This window comes from Pteronotus mesoamericanus, unplaced genomic scaffold (genome assembly GCF_021234165.1).
Source record: "Pteronotus mesoamericanus isolate MK-2021 breed Mesoamerican mustached bat unplaced genomic scaffold, CSHL_Meso_final contig_78, whole genome shotgun sequence".
NCBI lineage: Eukaryota > Metazoa > Chordata > Mammalia > Chiroptera > Mormoopidae > Pteronotus > Pteronotus mesoamericanus.
This window is the reverse complement of record NW_026555258.1, coordinates 20,918,734-20,939,612: the sequence shown is the minus strand read 5'-3', so window position 1 is coordinate 20,939,612 and position 20,879 is coordinate 20,918,734. Positions and strand designations below refer to the sequence as shown.

At 43.0% G+C, this 20,879-nt stretch overlaps 1 protein-coding gene across 1 annotated transcript in view; it reads left to right on the top strand.

Annotated features, from left to right (window-relative positions):
- The window catches only part of LOC129079117 (integrin beta-1-binding protein 1-like), a 120,194-nt gene extending 101,167 nt beyond the window's left edge, over positions 1 to 19,027 (top strand). The window contains 1 exon segment of the mRNA XM_054584083.1: positions 18,312 to 19,027. Within this exon segment, the coding sequence (XP_054440058.1) occupies positions 18,312 to 19,027 (716 nt within the window).
- The last annotated feature ends 1,852 nt before the right edge of the window (positions 19,028 to 20,879 follow it).

The window sequence follows — 20,879 nt, the reverse complement described above, 5'->3', positions numbered from 1 at the left end:
GTGCTTTTGTCAAGCCAGTCTGATTCCTTGTTTGTTTTCTTTGGATTACTCCACCCTGCTGTGGGAAAATTAACTCTTTGGCACATCCACAGGTATACAACCACGTAGACATCCACCCCCGGCAACATATCCTCAGGAGACCCACTAAGGCTACCAGGTTTAAAAAAGGGTTTAAAGTCTAATTAGAGTCTAATGAGCTGTGCTAATTGAGTTATTCTTGCAAATTGGTTAAAATTCTAATGAGTTGGCCTTAAATAGAACCTCCAGTCAATGTTTACCCTGGCTCTGCCCCAGTGAATTTGTAAGACAAATGCAGTATCTCCATCCTTGCCAGCCGCAAAGAAAATGGGGGATAACAGAACTGGACGCCAGATAGTCACAAGCATTAATCATCATTTTAGGCTGCTAAAATGCTGTCAGCTACTGATACAAAAACTGATACCGAACACAATGGGTGTCTTCTAGGAAAGAGGCATCCACCACGTACCAGGTGCTGAACTAAGGGCATCTGGAACTCAGGGCAAACACAGATAGCTACTTGCTTGATTATATCAGAATTTCCAAATTCGATGTGTGTTAGGAATAGGGGAGGGATGGCAGAGAAAGGGAGAGTTGTTCAACTGTTGCTCCCATTCAAATACCAAACTCTGTACTGCAAGACTTGAGATCCATTCACTCCAGGTCACTAGCTACACAGGAAATTTTTAATTGTAGGACTTCATAAAGACAATGAAAAGATTATATATGACTGATCAAGTGAGCACTATACACAGATTATTGATTAGTTGACTTGGTTCTGATGTGCACATACACTTTTGTCTAGTAGTGCCCACCACTGGAGAAAACATAAGAGCATTGCTGAATCATGGCCTTGGGATTCACAGACAGGGAATGAGTTAAGTATCCACCCCTGCATCCCCTAAACCTATAGCAGATACATGATAGCAAGCTTCATATAATGATTTCTTTGAATGTTCTCTCACTGAGATTGAGATCCACGGGGGAAGATAACTCTCTCTAAAGGAATTCGTCCTGGACGTTCAGCCTCCACCTCTTACACGGCTAAGAAGTGGGGACTGGCGAATACCAGCAGAACCAGATCTGCAGTCTCTCAGGGGGTCTGGCAGGGGTGGTCCAGTACCCTCCTTTCAGATGCATACCTAGGGTGTTTTTCTCCCCCTTCAGGATTTTTGCTGCAATGCCAATGGGACTGGAGGAATCACACGTAACACCCTGTCACAAAGATCTATGCTCCTCTTATTAGTCACAGGTCTTAGACACAACCAGGTGAATCTCTCCATTGAATTAAAGCAAAAAAGAGATTGTTTGAAATAATTTGCAGAATCTCTGGAGAAGGACTGAGATTCATTTTGGAGTATACCATGTCAGGAGCAGCACCTGAACCATATTGCCCAAGCACTAGGTAGAGATACCTCAGTCCCTGCCGTTGCACAAAGACACTATCATTTGCACCACCAACCTTGGGTCCTGGACACAAAGGATCAGCCATTGTTGATACCCAAAACAGATGCCATACCACCATCCTCACCAAAAGATGGAGTCCTAGCTGCTGACTAGACTTTCATGTGACTCTGAATGAAATGAAGTCTCACATGAATAGCTGTGTCTGTTGGAACCTGTGGTCACATGCTGGTGCCCTGAACATTCTGACTTCTACTTTGAGGAAGCAGACTTGGTCATATAAAATATTCCCCAGATGAAAGAAGGGTATTCACAGTTGGTGAGCACTCACAAACTGAGCAAACCCTCTTTCATTCATTTTTAACAAACACTTAGGGGAAGAAACAGAAGAAGTTGGGCCATAATTCACTGAAGCCAGGTCCCAAAAGCTACCCAGTTTCCACACCACAGTACCTATAAGAAACAAAATGGCTCAGCAAAGCTCTATGCTTTGTTTTTGCAGATTCTAGAAAGTCAGTAAGCTGGAAAAAAGAAGGTAGCCTCCAACTGTATTCTTGAGGCTGCCTTTCTAAGGCATCCTACTTTATCACTGATATAAAATAGTTTTAATAGCTCAGTCTCTCCTTGAAGTAGATTTCCTTTTTAGTTATCTATTTTCTTATAATTATCTCATTAAAAATAATTCAGGGTAAATAACTATATAGATTTTTATTGAGCTTTGTATTCATCAAAAACAAAGCTCTGTTACATGAGTATGATATTTTGCCTACACTTCAATAATTATAACAGTTAAACGGGAGAGAGAAGCATAGTTCAAATGCTGTAGGAGTTTGGAGGTGGGAGGTCATCTGACTGAAGAAAGAATGGAAGGCTTCAAATAAGAAGTGTCATCCGTTCCAACAATAAAAGACAAGTAGAATTTAAACAGTAGAAAGGTGCTAAGGGCATTTCCAAGTAGAGGAAGAAGTGTGAACCAAATAAGAAGAAGCCAGTGGGGATAAAGGTGTACAATGGAGGACAAGACTGAAAACAACAAGCCAGCTAGTTCAACGTCCAATCAGCAAACACGGGGAAGTCACGATTTTTGGTCATTCAACTAAACTAGCAGATCTGGGCTTTAAAAAGACAAATCTGCACACAATAGCCTGTAGGCTACATGAGAGCAGAGAGGACTGTAGACTTGGCCTGAAACAAATCTGACCAGCTTCACCAGGACCGATGTTCTTCAACATATTTCCACTGTAGAGAAACAATTGCCAAGATCAGGATGAAATTTTCTTAGTAAACAAACCACTTTGAATTAACTTAGAAAGGCTAAATAATGGGTCGTTTAGCATGTATTTGAGCACAGGAACCAGGACAGACATTTTAAGTTGCCATTACTATAAATTCCTGAGATAGAAAATGTTCAAACATTACTGCTGTAAAGTTGTTTTTGAAATGACCTCATCACCCCTTCATCTGACATGTGGGGAAACCAAATCCAGAAAGATACCACTTATACTCTTGTGGTAGCTAAAAGATAATGTGCCAATGACAGGGCCTACTAATGAGTGAATGACAACTGGCCTTCTCCTGTGCTCATCAGTCCAAAGACAGGGATATATGTTCTTTTTTTATGCAGGGCCTTATCATACAGTGAAGGCCAATATTCAAATCCCAGATTCTCCACCTATTTCCTGGGTGAGCAAATTACTATCTCTACCTCTGTTTCCTCTTCTCTAAAAAAGGGGATAACAAGAATACCTTCTTCAGAGGGTTGTTGTGAGAATTGAACGAGCTGATTTATATAAAGTTCTTAGAACAGTGCCTACCACAGAGTAAGTGCTCCTTAAATTTTAACCATTCTATCTCTCTTTTCTTATCCTCACCTGAGGATATGCTTGTTGATTTTTAGAGAGGGGGGAAGGAAGGGAGAGAACCATCGATGTGAGAGAGAAATATCAGTTGGTTGCCTCTCATATGTGTCCCAATCAGGGATCAAACCTGCAACCCATGTATGTGCCCTGACCAGGAATCAAACCTGTGATCTTTTGGTTTATGGAACAATGCTCCAACCAACTGAGCCACACCGTCCTGGGCTGCCATTCTTAACTGTAAGTCAGGTGACAGATCTTAAGGGAGATATTGACCAATTGCCATATATTTGGAGAAGCTCAGCCAAGATGTTGAAAAGTTTGAAAAACATTTCAGGTAAAGAACAGTTATGCGAATTGCAGTGTGGGAAAAAAAGAAATATAGTAGAAGGAATATGATATATAGTTGTCTTCAAAATCTGAGATTGTATCATAGCAAATAGGGTGCAGATTTTTTTCTACTGTCACTGCAGTAGGAACTAAGAACAATGGAAAATAAAAGAGGCAGATTTCAACTTATAGAAAGAATTGTTAAAGTAGAGCTCTTTCAGAATAGGAGTAGTTGCTTACACCATTAGGGTATGTTCTATCAGTGGGGACGGCTAAGTCCCAAAGGCCCAGTGCGACTGCATCCAAACACCAGGTGGTCTGGTTTAGGAGGTCAGCCTACCCTATGCTACGTCTCAGTCTTAGAAATAAGTTCAAAATGTTCAGTGTTACCACTCTGTGGAACAAACACAATAATGACTTAAAGGAGTTTATAAAGCAATTTCCCCTTCAGTGTTCCACTAAAACCATATCTTGCAAAGTAAGTCTTTCCCCATCGTATTAGGGGAATCTGAGATGTACAGAGGTGAAGTGACATATCAGAAGCCACACAGTGAGGGTCTCCTGCCTACAATTCCAAGCGTCTATCTCCTGCTTTACTCTGTGTGGCCATGCAAAGGTCACAAGAGAACTTAATCTTCTAAGAAGTATGACACAGACAAGGGAATCAAAGTGGTGTGCTCATAAGTGCACAGAAAACTATCCAGAAGAATTCTAGGGGCTTCTAGATTGGACAGGCTTTGGCCAGGGCATTGGAATTTTGGCAGCAAAAGAATCTTCTTTATGAAACTGTATCTTAACAACAGTAAATAGAAATCTAATTTGCATGCAAAGCTGTGTTTCAGAACAAAATCTAATAATTGGATTCTTATTATAAGTTAAGTATTTAACTATAATGTTTTGAGCAAGCTGTGGCATTGCTGGCTGTCTCTTTAATAATTGATGAATTTCCATATATTACATGATAAATTAAATCAGCTCTCCATTTTCAGGGACATAAAAGAGTTTAATTTGTTTGCATTTCAAAAGTCGCTCACACACACAAATTCCAAAAATGGCTCATGAATAAAGAAATAACATTACTTTGTAAGGTTCTTTCTAATTTATAGCATACTTTCCCATCCATCATAGCAACTAAACCTATAGCAATGCTGTATAGTAGGAATTGTTATCCTTAATTTTATGGTCAAGGACGCAAAAAGTTGGCTTGTGAATGAGACATCCAGATAATTAGGCCCAAACCATTGAAAATCTGCTGACTCTAAGTTTAATGCTTCTGTCATACAACAGTGCCATGATGAACAATGACATGAATGATCTCCATCAAGTTCAGGTTCATTTCTGGAATTACTCAACCCTCAGGGGAAGTTTATTAGGTATCCACGTCTCTCTGAGTTCTTTGGCCAAGTTACTATAGCATCCTCACTGGGTTCCACTGTCCTAACCAAGAGGAGACTGGTCTTCTCAATGCACAATGGATGGGCTGGCCATGTAAAAGAAGTTAGTGTGCTGCTGCATGCCAGGAGAAATGTGACCTGTGGCACTGAAGAGCAGAGGCTCAGAGGATGCCTGATAAGACCCAAAGGGGACCATTATCTTGGTCAGTGTGAAGCGTCCACTGCCTGGCCCCTCCCCTCTGGGGCTCATAAATTCCTCCCATCAAAGCCACAGATTTGACGGGACCCAGAGCACTGACTCACTCTAACCATGCTCACGGAGACATTCATCAAACTGGCTGCCAGATCTGCTCATTCACAATGAGGAAACTCACTGTCAAGAGATCGATGCTTAATAATGTCAGCCTGACCAGCTGTGGACAGGCTGCCTGGAGAGCCAAGTGGCCAGCAGGCTCTTTTGTGGGCCTGACCCTAATTAGAATTAGGGGATTAACTGGGCAATCTAAATGCTTAATGGTATTAGGCCAGGAAAGCATGATGATGCTTCCAGTTCACTGTGGGGTTGACATATCAGGGAGCTGGAGAAGCTGGCCAGTCTGACAGGCCACACCATCCCAAGCCTGCTGAATGGATACCCGCTGCCTCTGTGACTTTCCTTTAGGCACATCGTTGCTTTACACACTCTCTTCTGACATTCTGAACTGCATTTCTGAATGTCACATTTGGTTATGGCCAGGATTCATTCTGGCCTGTGAGTCATTTGGATTCTTTGAAGACATTCCACCCAACTCATCTCTGCTACTCTAACTGCTCATTTCTGAGTCGAATTCTCAGAGGACAGTCCTAGCTCCTTGTGTCCAGGCCTGCGGTAAGAGCACACTCATCACTGCCACCCCACGCCAGGGCATTCTGACTCATCGTTCTGTGTTTGCAAATAAAAATGTACAACTTTTAACAATTCTTTTTGGAAAACCAATATAAACACCACACAGAAAAAGTAGAAAACACATCTATACAAATACATATAAAATCTCCTCTAATCTCATTGACTTAGACATAGTCTTGATATTTTGGTGAATGTTCTGCCAATTCTCTTTTATGCACATAGTCTTAATAAAAATATTTCGAAGAGCAAAAGAAACTAGATACAAAAGAGTAAACACACACACACATACACACACACAGTATGGTAAGTGAAATAAGCCAGTCAGAGAAAGACAAATATCATATGATTTCACTCATATGTTCTAATGAACAAACTGAACTAACAAGCAAAAGAGAGACAGACTCATAGATAGAGAGCAGGCTGACAGCTGCGGGGCAGGGGGTGCAGCGGTTAGCGGGTGGAGGGATGGGGCAAACAGGAAAAAGGACTCACGGACATGGACAACGGTGTGGGAATTTCAGCAGGGAGAGGGCGTAGAGAGGGAACACATGGTAATGGGGAAAAATGCAATGAAAACTAAATTTAAAAATTTTTTAAAGACACTGGACTTGTAGTTAGTCTTGGGAGGGACAGTGACTAGAAGGCACACGAGGGGAGCCTAGGGCGCTAGTTGTAACTCTTAGCTCTAAGTTATGTATAGTATACTATTGGACACATGTTGTTAAGTAAATGGCTTTATTTTGCCTTTAAAATGTAAAAAATAACATTGTGGAAGTTGCTTTTTCACATAACATAGTGTAAGCCTCTTTAGTCGTTCACAAATACAATTCTACAACATCATTTAAATGATTGCCTGGTACTTCATTCTATGTGACATCAAAATTATGTAAGCAGTCCTCAATGCTTGGCTATTTAGGCTGTTTCCAACCTTTTCCTTTTATAAGTAGTACTCCAATGAAAATCCTTATTGTTTACAAATTATATTTTAATAATTTTTTAAAATTTCAATATTTTAATAAACTCTTTATTTTAGAATAATTTTAGGGTGAAGAAAAATTGCAAAGACATTACAGTGTGTTCCCATATATGCTATTGCCAGTTTCCCTTAACGGTAACATCTTACATTACCATGGTATATTTGCCACAACCAAGAACCAAATTTGATACATTATTATTAACTAAACTCCAAACTGTATTCAGGTTTCATCAGTTTTTCCACTAATGAACTTTTTCAGTTCTAGGATCCTGTCCAACATACCAGTATAGTTGAATCTTTATGCACACATTTGTCACTTCCGCTTATTTCTTGAAGCAGAATAAGAAGCTCCCGGAGGCGCTGGGTCCAAGGGCACACACATTTTAACATTCTTTGCTATGTGTCACTGAACTGCCCACCGGAAAGGCTGTACCAACACACATTCCCCCAACAACGCATGAGAGTGTCCATCTATGTGCTTCAACCAAAGTCAAGTGACAGAAAAAAACAGCCTGATTAGGGTTGAGGGCCCCATCTCTCTGCTGATCTGGCTTCATCCAGAAAAGTTTTAGCACATGGGAAGACTGGTGAGGAGTGTGTCCCTCAGGTAACCCTCTCAGGTCTTACTTGACAGCTCTCTAAGGCTTGAACAGATAGCATGAAGTAGGGAGCCTGGCAAGTTCCTCGTGGATCGTTTTCCTATTGCCAAGGAAGCAGCTGTCTTCAGACACCTCCAAGACACTTAAGCTGGGGAAAGGGTCAAGGTTCTCTAATATATCAGCTTTCAAACTTTTTAACCAGGACCCTCACTCAGAAACATATGTGACATCTCCTGAAAATTTATGTATCTCACTATGACCATTGCTTTCTAAAATTTGGCATTCTATTTTATTTCAGTGTATACACTTGCAAACACTAAACTCTGCTGTATAATAAGGTAGCCACTAGCTACATGTGGCTACTGAGATTTTGAACTGTGGCTACTCTGAACTGAGGTGTCCCAAGAGCGTAAAATAAGCACCAGATTTTGAAGCCTTGGCGCAAAAAATGAATGTTCACTATCTCACTAATAATGTCATGTTAATTGCATGTCACAATATTTTTTAATATAGTGGATTATATAAAATGTATTATTAAAATTAACTTCAACTGTTTTAATGTGGCTGATAGAAATTTTTTAATTATGTATGTGACTCGCATTATATTTCTACTGGAAAGCAGTGCACTAAACTAATTGCATGATGTACTAATGGGCTGAAAACCACAGCCTGAAGACCACTGGCCAGGAAGCATGTCACCTTCCACACGCACATGCAGCCCACCTGTCTGAGAGCCCCCTGCCTAGGGACCTGGTCAGAAAGCTCCTTGAAAAGTGGCTTTCAATTTTCTCCAAAGTCCAGAAGAATGGGTGGCCTGTGTTAAAAGATCTAATCCATAGGTCATGTCTAAAACAGTTTGGAAAACACTAGACATTTCTGAAAATATTCAAACTTATCAGTACATTTTAAAGGTTTAAATACCTCCTTCAAAACAAATTGATACCCAGGAGTGCGAATTTCAGTGATGGGGTTTCCTCAAACAGCCATTGTCAAGATGTTTTGTTGCTATTGTTTATAACTCCACACCATTTTGCATTCTACAGTCTGGAATATTATAATGGGTAATTGGTAAATACAGAAGTAGCTTGCAAACTGGCCAATGGGAAAAGATAAGACCTTTGGGATACATTGATTTTAAGATCTAAAACAAAATGTTGCTTATTTCTGACTTTTAGCTATATATCATTTAATCTCTAGTAAATTTGTATAGTCTCATAAATTCTATTTTAATGATGCTCTCTTTATATAGTTGTATACTGGAAAGTATACTAGAAAATCTACCTTGTTAAGAACACTATATTGAATGCTGGAAATTTGCCAAGAGAGTAGATTTCAGGTGCTCTCATCAAATACACAAAAAATGGTAACTGCATGAGGAGAAGATATGTTAATTAGATTGACTATAATAATCATTTCACTATATATGTCTATCAAGTCATCTTGCCGTACCCCTTAAATACAATTTTTATTTTAAAGAATTAAAAAAATCAAATATACTTTACACTAACACCATTAATATCAATAATATAAAATATATTGTCATTTTCTTATAACCTCTTTTATAAACTAAAAAAGGGACACATATTATACAGACACATTGAAATGGCTTGTTTTTTCTTTCAATCATTCTCACCTAAGAGACAGTCAGGATCTTTCTAGTTCAAAATCCATTTCTCTGTCTCTGAAATGAAAAGAAACTAATGACTCAGCATATACTTGGATCTAATCATTAGATATTCTCTGCTGTACAATAAACACTACCAATATCATTAAGTGGTTACCTTGATGAGCATAAAAAAACTTTATTAATGTGCTTATTGACCTTATTAAGTTCCCTTACAGATATTTTGTTATTGACTAAAATGTCTTTTTTAGTATTACAGCTTTCCTTAATTATGTAACTAATACAAGCCATGTAATATGAAAAATAGAGACATTTATTAAAGAAGATACACAATACAAGAAACATTGTATGTAGGACAATGACACCACAGTCCCCTTCAAAGTAGGCACCTTGGGAACTCATGCAATTCTCCCAGCATCATTAGCAACTGTAGCATGATGTTCCTTCTACTCTGGTACCAGGAGCTGCAAAACGAATTTTGCCACAACACATTTCATGCCAAGATTTTGCATCGTAATCTTGGACGCAGTAGTTTTGGCATCCCCAACTCAGCTCCTAGTTCTCGCTCTGTCAGTCGCCAGTCTTTGATTGCAGCCCATACACGTTCAGCCTTCTTAGGTGTTTTGCTTGTTGCAGTCCTTCCAGAACACCGATCAACTTCAACAGATTCTTGACCATCTTTGAAGGGTTTGTGCCACACTTTTTTATTTGTGTTGCGCTCATTGCATTGTCCCTGAAAGCCTTCTGAATCATCTGAATAGTTTCCACGGAGGAATATGCAAGCTTAACGCAAAATGTGATGCAGATTCACTGTTCTACTCACTCAGTCATTTCGAATACAACAGTCACACAGTACCCATGCTCACTCAGTGGCATCTACCACCCCCACCAACTAGTACAGTGAAGTCATCATTGTTTACATATGCGTGTTCCAGTTCACTCTCCTTGGCTGCCAGGTTACATCCACGTCAGGCAAACTGTTCTCGTTATGTTAACAATGGCTGGAATTTTTCTGGACAGACTTCAGAGAAACAGCGCAGAGATGTAGTGTAACCACTACACGTTACCCACGGAAAGGCATGCTGTGGCAAAACAGTCATGACTACTCTTTAGCAGAGTCAATCAGATCTCTCCTGGGTTACAAGATCTTGAGGGGACTGGGCATAATGGGGTTTTTAAAAACAAATAAAACTAAATTGTGTTATATATATTATGCAACTCTCTAGTTAAATTTTTCCTAAGTGTTATAATTTCTGTCATTCCTACATATTATATAACCTTGCTATACCCACTGCTAGCTCATTAGTATTCAGAAATGGCACTAATTTTGTATGTTAAATTTTCCTGTGTAAGTCATACATGTACACATCCCTCTAGACACTAAGCTCCAAAGTGCCAAAGACCCTTGTCCCTCTCCCTCCCCGGCCTAGCACCTGGCACAGAAGAGGCATTCAGTCAAGACGGGCTGACTACAGAGACTCTGAATGAAGACTGACGTTTTATGTCTCCCCTCACTCGCTTCTGGTCCCATCGCAGGGGTTCTCAGGGCATTTAGGGTCATGTAGACTCTACTGGGCCCCCACATCATGTCACGGAATCATGTCCCAACCACCTCTTTCCATCTTCAGTCAGCAAGTGCAGTGTGTTCTATGGGCTGGGCCCTGTGCTGTGTTGAGGGAGAAAACAGAGGTGAATCAGGGATCCTCTCTGCCTTTAAGGGACTCGGAGACACTTACTATTAAAAGGATAGAGAAGAGGAGAACTAACTGAGCCAGAAGACCGGGCGTTAGGTGTAGGAGCACAGGCTGAGTGAATTGGGCCTAGAATAAATGAAACAGGCAGTGGGGAAGGCCACAGACAAAGCCCGGGAAGAAGAAGGGAGGCACAGCGATGGACACATTTCACGAGGTGCTAGGTTCTCTGTTCTCCTACTTTTATCTAACCTTAATGTCAAGGCCTGTCAGAAGGCCAAATAGGCCACAAATACGACCAATCCGTCACAGATCCAGGGCTAGCCTGCAAGCTGGCTGAAGCAGGGGGAGCCACTTCTCTGAGGTAAAGGTGTGGCTCAGGTTCTGCTGTCGCGTGAGGCCTTCCTGGCCTCCGGGTGTGAGGGGAGGATGGAGAGGGGCAACACGAGGAGTTAACGGTGTGGCGGCATAAGGACGGAAGGACACACGCCCTCTAGACACGAATCACAACAGAGGGCCCGCCCTGGGTGCTCATGTCGAGCGCTTATGTTCACTATATAGCCTTTCCTATAAGCCAGCCTTTGGTCCCTGCTCGGATCATCGGGTCCAGGCCTTAAGAACGGAAAGCGCCGAGCCGCCTGTAGGACCCCCAGTCCTGCAGGTGACACCAGCACTGAGAAATAACAGGGAGCCAACAAAGGTGACTTTGCTATTCACCTGGATTTTATTAAGGCAGGTTCATTCAGCTTTTATTAGTGCAGATTTAATCCAAATCTATAGTAACCTAATAACAATACTAATCATTCAGGCATAAACAATAAAAACATCTAATGAGAGAATTGGGGGATAAGGAACCCGAGTCCAGAGTCTCAGTCCGTGGGTCTGGGAGACAGCACGGTGGGCAAGGGAGTTACCAGCATCTTGCAAGGAAGGGTCTCTGGAGCCAGGTGGGCAGCAGGGCAGGCAAAGTCCTCAGTCCAGCAGGGCAGAGCCTCCAGCACTCAATGCCAAGGGAGATCAGCGTGGCGTGGAGCAGCGCTCTGGTGTGTGGAGCCTGGCTGTCTCATCAGTGGTCTGGAGCCTGCCTCAGTTACACCTTGCAAGTGGGGTACTCCCTCCTTCTGGGTCTGTTGATAAGTGCCTTGGCCCCCCTGATGGCAAGTGGGGAATTTCCCCAGGAGCCTATCTGTGGGTGGTCCCCCTCTGCAGACACGGCTGTTCTGATCATGTGTGCAGATATCTAAGGTGTGTCCTTGCCAGATGCATCTAATGTGACTTACATAGTTTACTTCTTGAACCAGTGTCAGGGCTGACTGGCAGCCATCTTGGTTAGCATGAGTAACTCCATTTTGTTTTACATATTTTAGGCTCTCTTGACCAGACCAATGCCATGTTATTGGTCCTGCCCACCACAGCTCAGGAGTGGGAAACGGGAAGAACTACAGAGAAACCCAGAGGTTGAGAGGAGAATGAGGAAGCAGAAAAAATAATGGAGGTGGAAGTAAGGATTGTAGGGGCAGGATCTTGCCCGGCGCCAACCCAGCAGAGAGAGGATGCTGGGTTGGTGTCGTATGGCTGTGAGAAGGCGCCAAGACCCCCACTTCCTACACAATGCATAGAATCAGACTGGGCTCTCCAGCTCTTCAACGAAAGAAAGAGCTGAGAGGCCTCAAGCCACTGTAGGAAGGGGCGAGCTGGGGGTTTGGGGCAAGGTCTCTCTTCTCTCCATGATGCCTAAAGTCAGGTGGCCACAGGAGGTGACCATGACCTCATGTATGAGTCAGCCAATTCTTTCAGGTCACCACACACTTGTGAACATGCCTTCCTGTCTGTCTGGGCTGTGGTTTGCCTTCAGTTGACAGAAGGAGAGAGAAATTGCAGTGGCAAAGGCTGGCTTTTATGCTCCAGAAGTTTCTGTGTCATCTACAAAAAATAATTGCTCGAATGTAACAAAAAGCAAGTCAATCAGTAAAATCCACAGGCCCTTCAAGAATCGGGGCTGAGGAGATTCCTGGAATTTTGAGTGTCCCGAGCCAAAATACACAGGAAAAGCCTATCTGTCCACAGGTACGAGGGGAAAAAAGAAGAAAGAAGGTAAAGTAAAAGCTTATATGCTCTTGGCTTCCGTGTGCTATCATTAATCATTTTCCTGGGAATGGAGGATAGTTTCCTTGCTGTAAGAGGAAAAGAGAAACAGATCCCTTTGACCAATATGCTACCCAGATGTTCGCCAGACCCCAATATCTTTTCCCCCGACTTGATTTGGAAAGTGAAAGCTAAGATGACAATTGAGGGGAAGTGGTTCCTGAAGACAACATCACCAATCACTTCTCAGATGTGGCAACCATCTACCTTCTGCGGGGGTGGGAGGGAATTACATGACATCCTGAGAAGCTTTCAGGAGAAGCATCTAGCCATTTTCTGACAGAAGCCATGGAAGCATGTGGAGGACTAATTCTTTCCTGGATCCGCCATGAGTTAAGTCATCATACAAGATGGAGAGAGGCGTGTGTGAGGCCTCTTGCCCACAGCAGTGGCCTCCAACTGAACTGAATTGACACACCCCACCCTCGCCTGGCTTCCCACGGCACCATGTATGCTTGAGGAGTTCCTTGCCACAAGGAAGAATTAAGTCGCATATTAGGTGGAAATGATTCCCAGAAGCTTCAAATTGGAGGGACAAAGGCAAGAAATGAAAACTGTGAGGTGAAACAAATGGACCGCATTTTAAAAAATGGGGACTGTGTCTTCATTTTTCACCATTGATTTTCCAGCACTTGAGACTCTGCGGGTCCCAATTAGTGGTATTTTCCTTTGAATTAACTTAGATTTGTATTTATATAAGTGTTTGTAAGTGGAAACCTTATCTCACCACCTTAAACAGAAAGGGAAAAATCCCTTGCCACGTGTAGATGCGGCCCATGAAAAATAATCACAGCGACAGCAGAGGCATTATGGGACTCTTCTGAGAGAGAGGTTGCCGACAAAAGGTTTTGAGCCTGGGGTTTTCTTTTTATTTATTTATGAAGAAATGAATAAATAAAGATGATTAGTAAGTAATGGAGAAGTGATAAGGACATTCTGGCTCCAAATTGCAGCTCATCAGAAGGCTGACGAAGAGAATGCTTCCCAGTATGTGAGTCAATGGTACTGAGCATTGTAGCCACACACACCTCACAAAAATGACCCCACATGCCACCAGGGGTCCAGTCTCCCACTTTGGAAAACACCAGACCAGATGGTCCCTAAGGCCCTTGGAACTCCAGCATTCAATAATCTAGGTTGTTACAGTGATGTCTTTTAATTATGTTAGCAATAAAATTATCAATGTGACATAGATGTGACTATATAGAATGGATTTTGGAGGTGATTTACCTGATTTTCCCGCTTGACTTAAAAAAAAAAACTGTTTTACAGTTTTACAGCTACGCTTCTCCCTCGTTGTGCCGTCATGCAATGGGGTCCCACGTGGATCCGTAGCTCCCCAAACTATAGCTGTTCATGAAATGAGCCTGCAAAGCACGGGTAGTTTTTCTATACCCTAAAGCACAGTCCCCACAGAACCTGATGAGTAAATAAGCTGGAGCACCACATATCTTTGTCTAAATCTTTGTCTCTCTAGAAAGAGTATAGTATCTCTGGAGTTCCTTATTCCCCGCGTTACTGTCAATGTGAAAAATGCCCCGTTAATAAAGACAAGCCAGGCCGAACACAGATTATAGGACGAATTCTAGAGAATGAACTGAGCTCAGAAGTATCTTATCCAAGATAATCCAAGAGTCTATTGTCATGGCACAAAAGCCATGATTAGGAGAATACAGGGTTAAGAGACAAGCTGAATTGTTGTTATTCAGGGATACCAGCTATAAGATTGAGGGGAAGTTTCAGTGGGAAACAGCAGCAAGGCAATTCAGGGGAGACTTGAGGAGTGAGGAAAAAGGAGACAAACTGGTGGTGTAAGAAATAAGCTGAAGAACAAGACTCCTGTTCCAGAATGTTCCATCTATGTGGCGCCTGCTGCATACTGCCAAGGCAAGCATGCAAAGTGGGCAAAGAAAGAGCCACTTTGAAATTCAATGGCGGCTTGTGTGCTTGGCATGCCTGCATGCCTGCAAGCATGTACCACCCACCCACGCACATGGACCCCTTCCAGTCTTGATTTTGTGAGGCTGTGCCGAGGCGGGGGTGTGGCGCAGAGGTGAACAGAGTATAAATCAAAATGCTGAGAAAGAAAGAGAAAGGGGTGGGGGAGGGAGAGAGGGACAAGACAAAGGAAACTAGAGCACTTCAGGCAGAGTGTCCAGCCAGCGGAGAGCCGGATGGAAATCACTCTGGGAACGAGGTCAGAGGAGGGTGGGGTCACAGCTGGCCGGAGTGGGGTGGGACTGGCCAATGCCTAGAGTTCTCCAAACATCTCGACCTCCTCCTGAATGAATTGAGGAATTTGCCTGGAAGTGGAGCTGCAAAGCAGTGTTCCGAAGGATAAGAGTTGGCCAGGACGGAGGTAACAAGGGGGTGCGGGTGGTTCAGGCAGAGAAAGCAGCTTGAGCACAGGCAGGGAGGCGATTATTTACAGCTTCCTAGATGTTTTCTAACCGCAGAAACCAAAACCTAAAGAATCTGTCAGCACATTCAGGGATTGCTGACTGAATCTTGAAAATTTATAGGCAACTGACATGGGAGGGTTGAACAATTCCTTTGATTGTATCATGGCAGCCGTGATCTTACATGGAGAGAGCAAGAGGCAAACACCTTAATGATTTGAAAAGACTGTCTTAGATTCTGCAATTTGAAAATCTTTTTGCAACATACTTTGACATGCTTATAAATAACACGTTAGAGTAAAGTAATCCCTTCTAGACCAGGCATTGGGTGTTAGGTGTGGGAGTAATTTCTTGAATTGAAAATTGGAAACTTCCTGGGGAAAAAATTGAAATGACACATATAAGGTACTTGGTGTCTGGTCACCAAGTTCAAACCACAGCTGGCTTTCAGGCCCCAAATATAGCAAGGTAACAGAGCTTACTGCTACTGTTAAAGAGTTATGCCCCTTAACCATATTAGTACATTGCAACTGAACCTCTTGATATTGGGAGTTGGAATAAAAGGAAAACGTTAATCTTGAGAGAAACATCTTAGGAACAGAATAAAATAAATCCTATCTTCTTGACTCTGAAATAAAAGTACTACGTTATTTGTTTTTTTTATTTAAAAGCTCTATTTTTAAATGAAGCAAATGAGACTGAAAGGAATTAAGTAAAAGGCTCAAGTGCGTACACCAAGCAAGGGCAGGGAGATTAGGGTGAGGCACCTCTAGCTCCCCTGTCAGCCTTTTACTCGAGCACTGCCCTTGGCCCGCCCACCCTGCAACTTCGCCCCTAGCCCTGGGGCCACCTCTGCAGGCCCCTGTCCTCCCCGTGGGCCCACAGGCTGCGCCTGAATTCTACTTCACATGGAATCCCCGCCTGCTTGCCGCCCCCAGGAGACAGGGCCAACCCCAGGAAAGCTCACTCTTCTTTTAGTCCTTCCCAATCTCAATAAAAGGTGTCATCGGTCACTAGGTACCTAAAAATTAAAAAAATTTAGGAGGGACTCTTGATTTCTCTTTTTCTGTATTAGTTTCCATCATTGTGATAACAAATTTACCACAAAGCTTGGTGGCTTAAAACAACAGAAATCTATTCTTAGAGTTCTGGAGGCCAGGAGTCCAAAACTGGATGGCGGAAGGGTTGACTCCTTCCGACGGCTCTGAAGGAGATTGGAATATTACAACTGCAAGTTAAGGAATGTCGTCTCTGCCTTCATCTTCACATGGCCTTCCCCTCTGGGTCTGCCTGTCTTTTTTCTTTCCTCCCTCCCTTCCTCCTGTCCTTTCTTCCTTCCTTCTTTCCTTCCTTCCTTCTTTCCTTCCGTTCTTCCTTTCCTTCCTTCCTTCCATCCTTCCTTCCTTCCTTCCTTCCTTTCCTTCCTTCCATCCTTCCTTCCTTCCTTCCTTCTTTCTCCTTCCCTCCATCCCTCCCTCCCTCCCTCATAAGAACATCCATCTTTGAATTTAGGACCTACCCTAATCCAGAATGATCACAGCTCAAGATCCTTATCTTAATTACATAAGCCGGATATGGTCTCATTCTGAGGTTTCAAAGAGGACATATCTTTCAGAAGCCATAATTCAACCCACTGCACCATCCTTCCCACATCGCATCAGTGCCAAGTCCCAAAAAATGTACTTCCACCGCATGTTCTGTTCTCTTTTCCTCTGTTCCGTCTTCTTTACCGCCGCTCAGGCCGGCACCACTGCCACCATTTCCTGAACCCCTCCTGCGGCAGCCTACCAAGGCTCCACACCCTGACCTCTCCATGCATTCTCGCCGCCACAGCCTGAATGACTTGCAAATTCATGTCTTATCTCTCCCCTGCTTACAACTTATGTTGTAACAAATGATTTATCACTAACTTAGAATAAAACCCAAACTCCTCACCACGACTTCCTGCGCTCTGGCCCCTGGCTATGGCTCTAGCTTCTACCCTCCCACCCTGGACCTGCCCCGAGTCTTTTGCTGTTCCTCAGACACTTCAGGCTTATTTCCGCTCAGGGCTTGTTCCTAGTGTTCCCCCTGACAGGCAGGCCCCTTTTGCCCCAGGTCCAGATCTCTGCAGAACTGACTCTTCTGTCATTCCAATTTCAGCTCTGTCCCACTCTCACTAGAATAGGTCTGTGTCCTAAAACCAGGGACTTTGTTCACTATAAAACCTTCAGTACCAGAACTCTTTGGAACATAGTAGTTTCTCAGTGAATGTTCGTTGATTGACCAAAAGAATGAATGAATGAATGAATGAATGAATGAATGAAAGTTCCAAATGCATAAAGACTATGATTTGAGACTGGGGAACAGGACACCACTGCTGAAGCCCTCTGATAAGACAAGGTCTGGCTGAATGAGTACCCAGAAAGAGACCACAGATCCCCTCTCAAGCTTAGGGCATGAAGAGAAATTAGGGGCAAGAGATCTCCAATGGCTAGAAGATCAGATCCAGAACCTTTGCCTTCTTACCTACACATAAGTAAACATAATTCAATGTTGGAATTGATTAGAAGATTTATGTAATTGAGGAGGACATAGACGTCAGTATTGGTTTTCGGTCCTAGAGAATTTAAAATGAAAACTAAAACTTGGTTTGGCTATGAAAAAGAAAAAATTCTTATTACAATTACAATGTGTCTTCTCATTCCCATGCATCATAATGATTACACATCTCATTCAATATATGTCACATTAATATAATTAGAAATGTTCTCAGTGATAACAATAAATTATAGACCTCTCTAGGGGGCAACAGGATGTGTCACCTAAGTGATCTGAGACCTACACAACCCTCATTAGGAAAAGTCAAAAACTGAGCCACAAAGTAGCCAGAGCAGCTTTGAAAGGAAGGCCAAATGAGGCACTGCTTTGACTGGTGAGATAAGAAGAGGAAGGATGGTGGTGAGGTGACCAACCTGTCCCTATTTGCCTGAGACTTTCCTGGTTTTAGCATTGAAAGTCCTGTTGACCCGGCTAGGCGGGAGATCCGTGACCCACAGACGACCCCAAGGATGGGCTGGGGGCTGCGAGGGGAGCTCCTCTGGATCAAGCTACAGTGAAAAATGTTTCAGAAAGGCAAAAAATGACAACAGTTGTAGCAGTTCCCAAAGTAGTGAGATCAGTACTAAGAGCAAGCCTGTAGACTCTAGCCTCTGGGGCCTTTCTCGATCCAGCGCTATTGCCAGCCCCGATACAGATTCCACCGAAAGCTCAGGACAAAGCGGCAGCGCCTCAGACACCTGTGCAGAATTTGAAATAAAATATGCCGGTGCCATCGAGATGCTGAAAGTCTCCGAAGGCAAAAGCCTCGAAAGGCCGCTTGACCTGATCAATTATATAGATGTTGCCCAGCAAGATGGAAAGTTGCCCTTTGTTCCTATGGAGGAAGAATTTATTATGGGAGTTTCCAAGTATGGTATAAAAGTATCGACGTCAGATCCGTATGACATCCTCCACAGGCACGCCCTCTACTTAATCATACAGATGGTGTGCTAGGACCCTGGTCTACGGGCAGGCAGGAGCCTGCTGGCTCTGAAGACCACCAACATAAGCAACAAAGAATACAGCCTGTGGGTTTATCAGTGCAACAGCCTGGAACAAGCACAAGCAATCTGCAAAGTTGTATCCACCACTTTCAACTCCGTATTGACATCTGAGAAGCCTTGAATTCTGCCACAAGTGGATGTCAACTGTGCGTGAACAAAAGTTCAGTTGTTTTCTCAATAGTTCTGTTTCCAGTCTGCTGCGCTGAACTAGCACGAAAATGTGAAGTGATTCCTTGCTCTAGACTTTCTGGGGAAAAATGCTATGTATAAAATATCAATAATTTGTTTTTCTATTAAAACATCTTATTAATAGTAGGGAAAAAAACAGTCAGCCCTGTGACCCTGAAATCCCTTCTGCCCTGGGCAAACTGAAAGGCTTCTCACCCTAAATGTTGAGGACTCAGGGCTGAAACCTTCTATCTGTGGAATTACTAACTCTGTGACCCTCCTTCATTCCTAGCTCAAAGGTTCCTGACTACTATTCACCACTGCCTCTCACGCTCTGGTTTCCCTTGCTTACTAATTATTTAGGACACTGTGTCTAAAATGTTCTTCCCAGCATTGCCAATGACTTGAACCTTGAGCTTATCTCTGGCTCAAGGGCCCCATATGCCATATTTGTCTGGAAACAGATGCCCCCTGTCTTACCCAACAAGTGGGGTCAACACATCTGGCGCCTGTCCCTGTGTATCCCTACTCCCTGCCCTGCCAGTGTCCCCTGAGCTTCCTCCAGGCCAGAACACAGGCTGACATCCTTGGTGCTGCTGTCATCTGCATGGTGTGACCTTCTCACACCCATCCCAGGCTGCTTTCATATTCAGTCCACACCCATCTGCTCTCTGTCTTCCAGAGGTGCTTCACAGTTCCTGATTCACCATGCCTCTTCTTTTCCTGGATCAGGTAGATATAGACTTATTTAAATATCTGTCTTCTCTATTATTTCCTCAGTTTGGTGACATAGGAGTGGCTGTAATATATAGTCAAGCTACCATTTTAAAACTTTACAGCTTGAATAATTTAATCCCAATTTAGGGATACTTTACAATGTATATAATGTAAGAGGTCAAAGAAGAATGCAAAAATACATAGCATAAGCAAATAAATGAAACACCCATGACCCCCAAATGGCTCAATAGCCATATTAGCTGCAGAGGGAGGAGCTAACTTCCTCTGATCTTTTGTTCTATCTCTTGTGTGTTGTTCATTGATTTTATGCCTGAACATCTCTTTTTCCTGTAATTTTAGTTACAAAAAAAAAACAACCAATCATAGGATCTATTCATGAGCTCAAAAGCTCTCCATATATGGGTTATTGAGGTAAAAGCAGTTGGTTTTTTTGAGTGGCTTAGCTAGGCAGTTGCAGTCAAATAGTGACAGGTGAATATGGTTCATTAAGGCTTCCAACATCTGCTCCCTGGGATGGATGACAGGTGCTCTCTGGGATGCTGAGGTAGGTACAGCCCAAGCCCTGCCCATGTGGAATCTGCCATCTGGATAGGAAGATGGGAACTCAGATAAGTGAGAAGACATAAAATAACATGAAATAAGCACACCCAAACCAGGACTATACGCATGCAGAGGAAAGACTGACTATCCCTGACTACTCTTAGTAAATCAAGTAAAGCTTTGTGACCCATCCTTGAAAAATGAGTATGAGACAGTGAGGAGGGTGTTGCTGGCCAGCGTGAGTAACGACAAAGATGCCTGATCTTGAAGGGTCTTGAACATCATGCCCGTGAACTTGGGCTTTACTCTGTGGACACATCATGAAGTACTTTGAGAAAGGATATAATGTAAAAGGAGCTTTGCTTATGTACGCTCATGGTGGTGCCTCTACACGGGGTGAACAGGACACAGAGATGAAGCAGGCAGGCCAGTTCAGGAGCTGCCGCCATGGTCCTGAGAAGACACAGGGGCCCTGACCAAGGAGGGGGTAGAAAGACTGCAAGACGGAGACTTCAGGACGGGAAAAT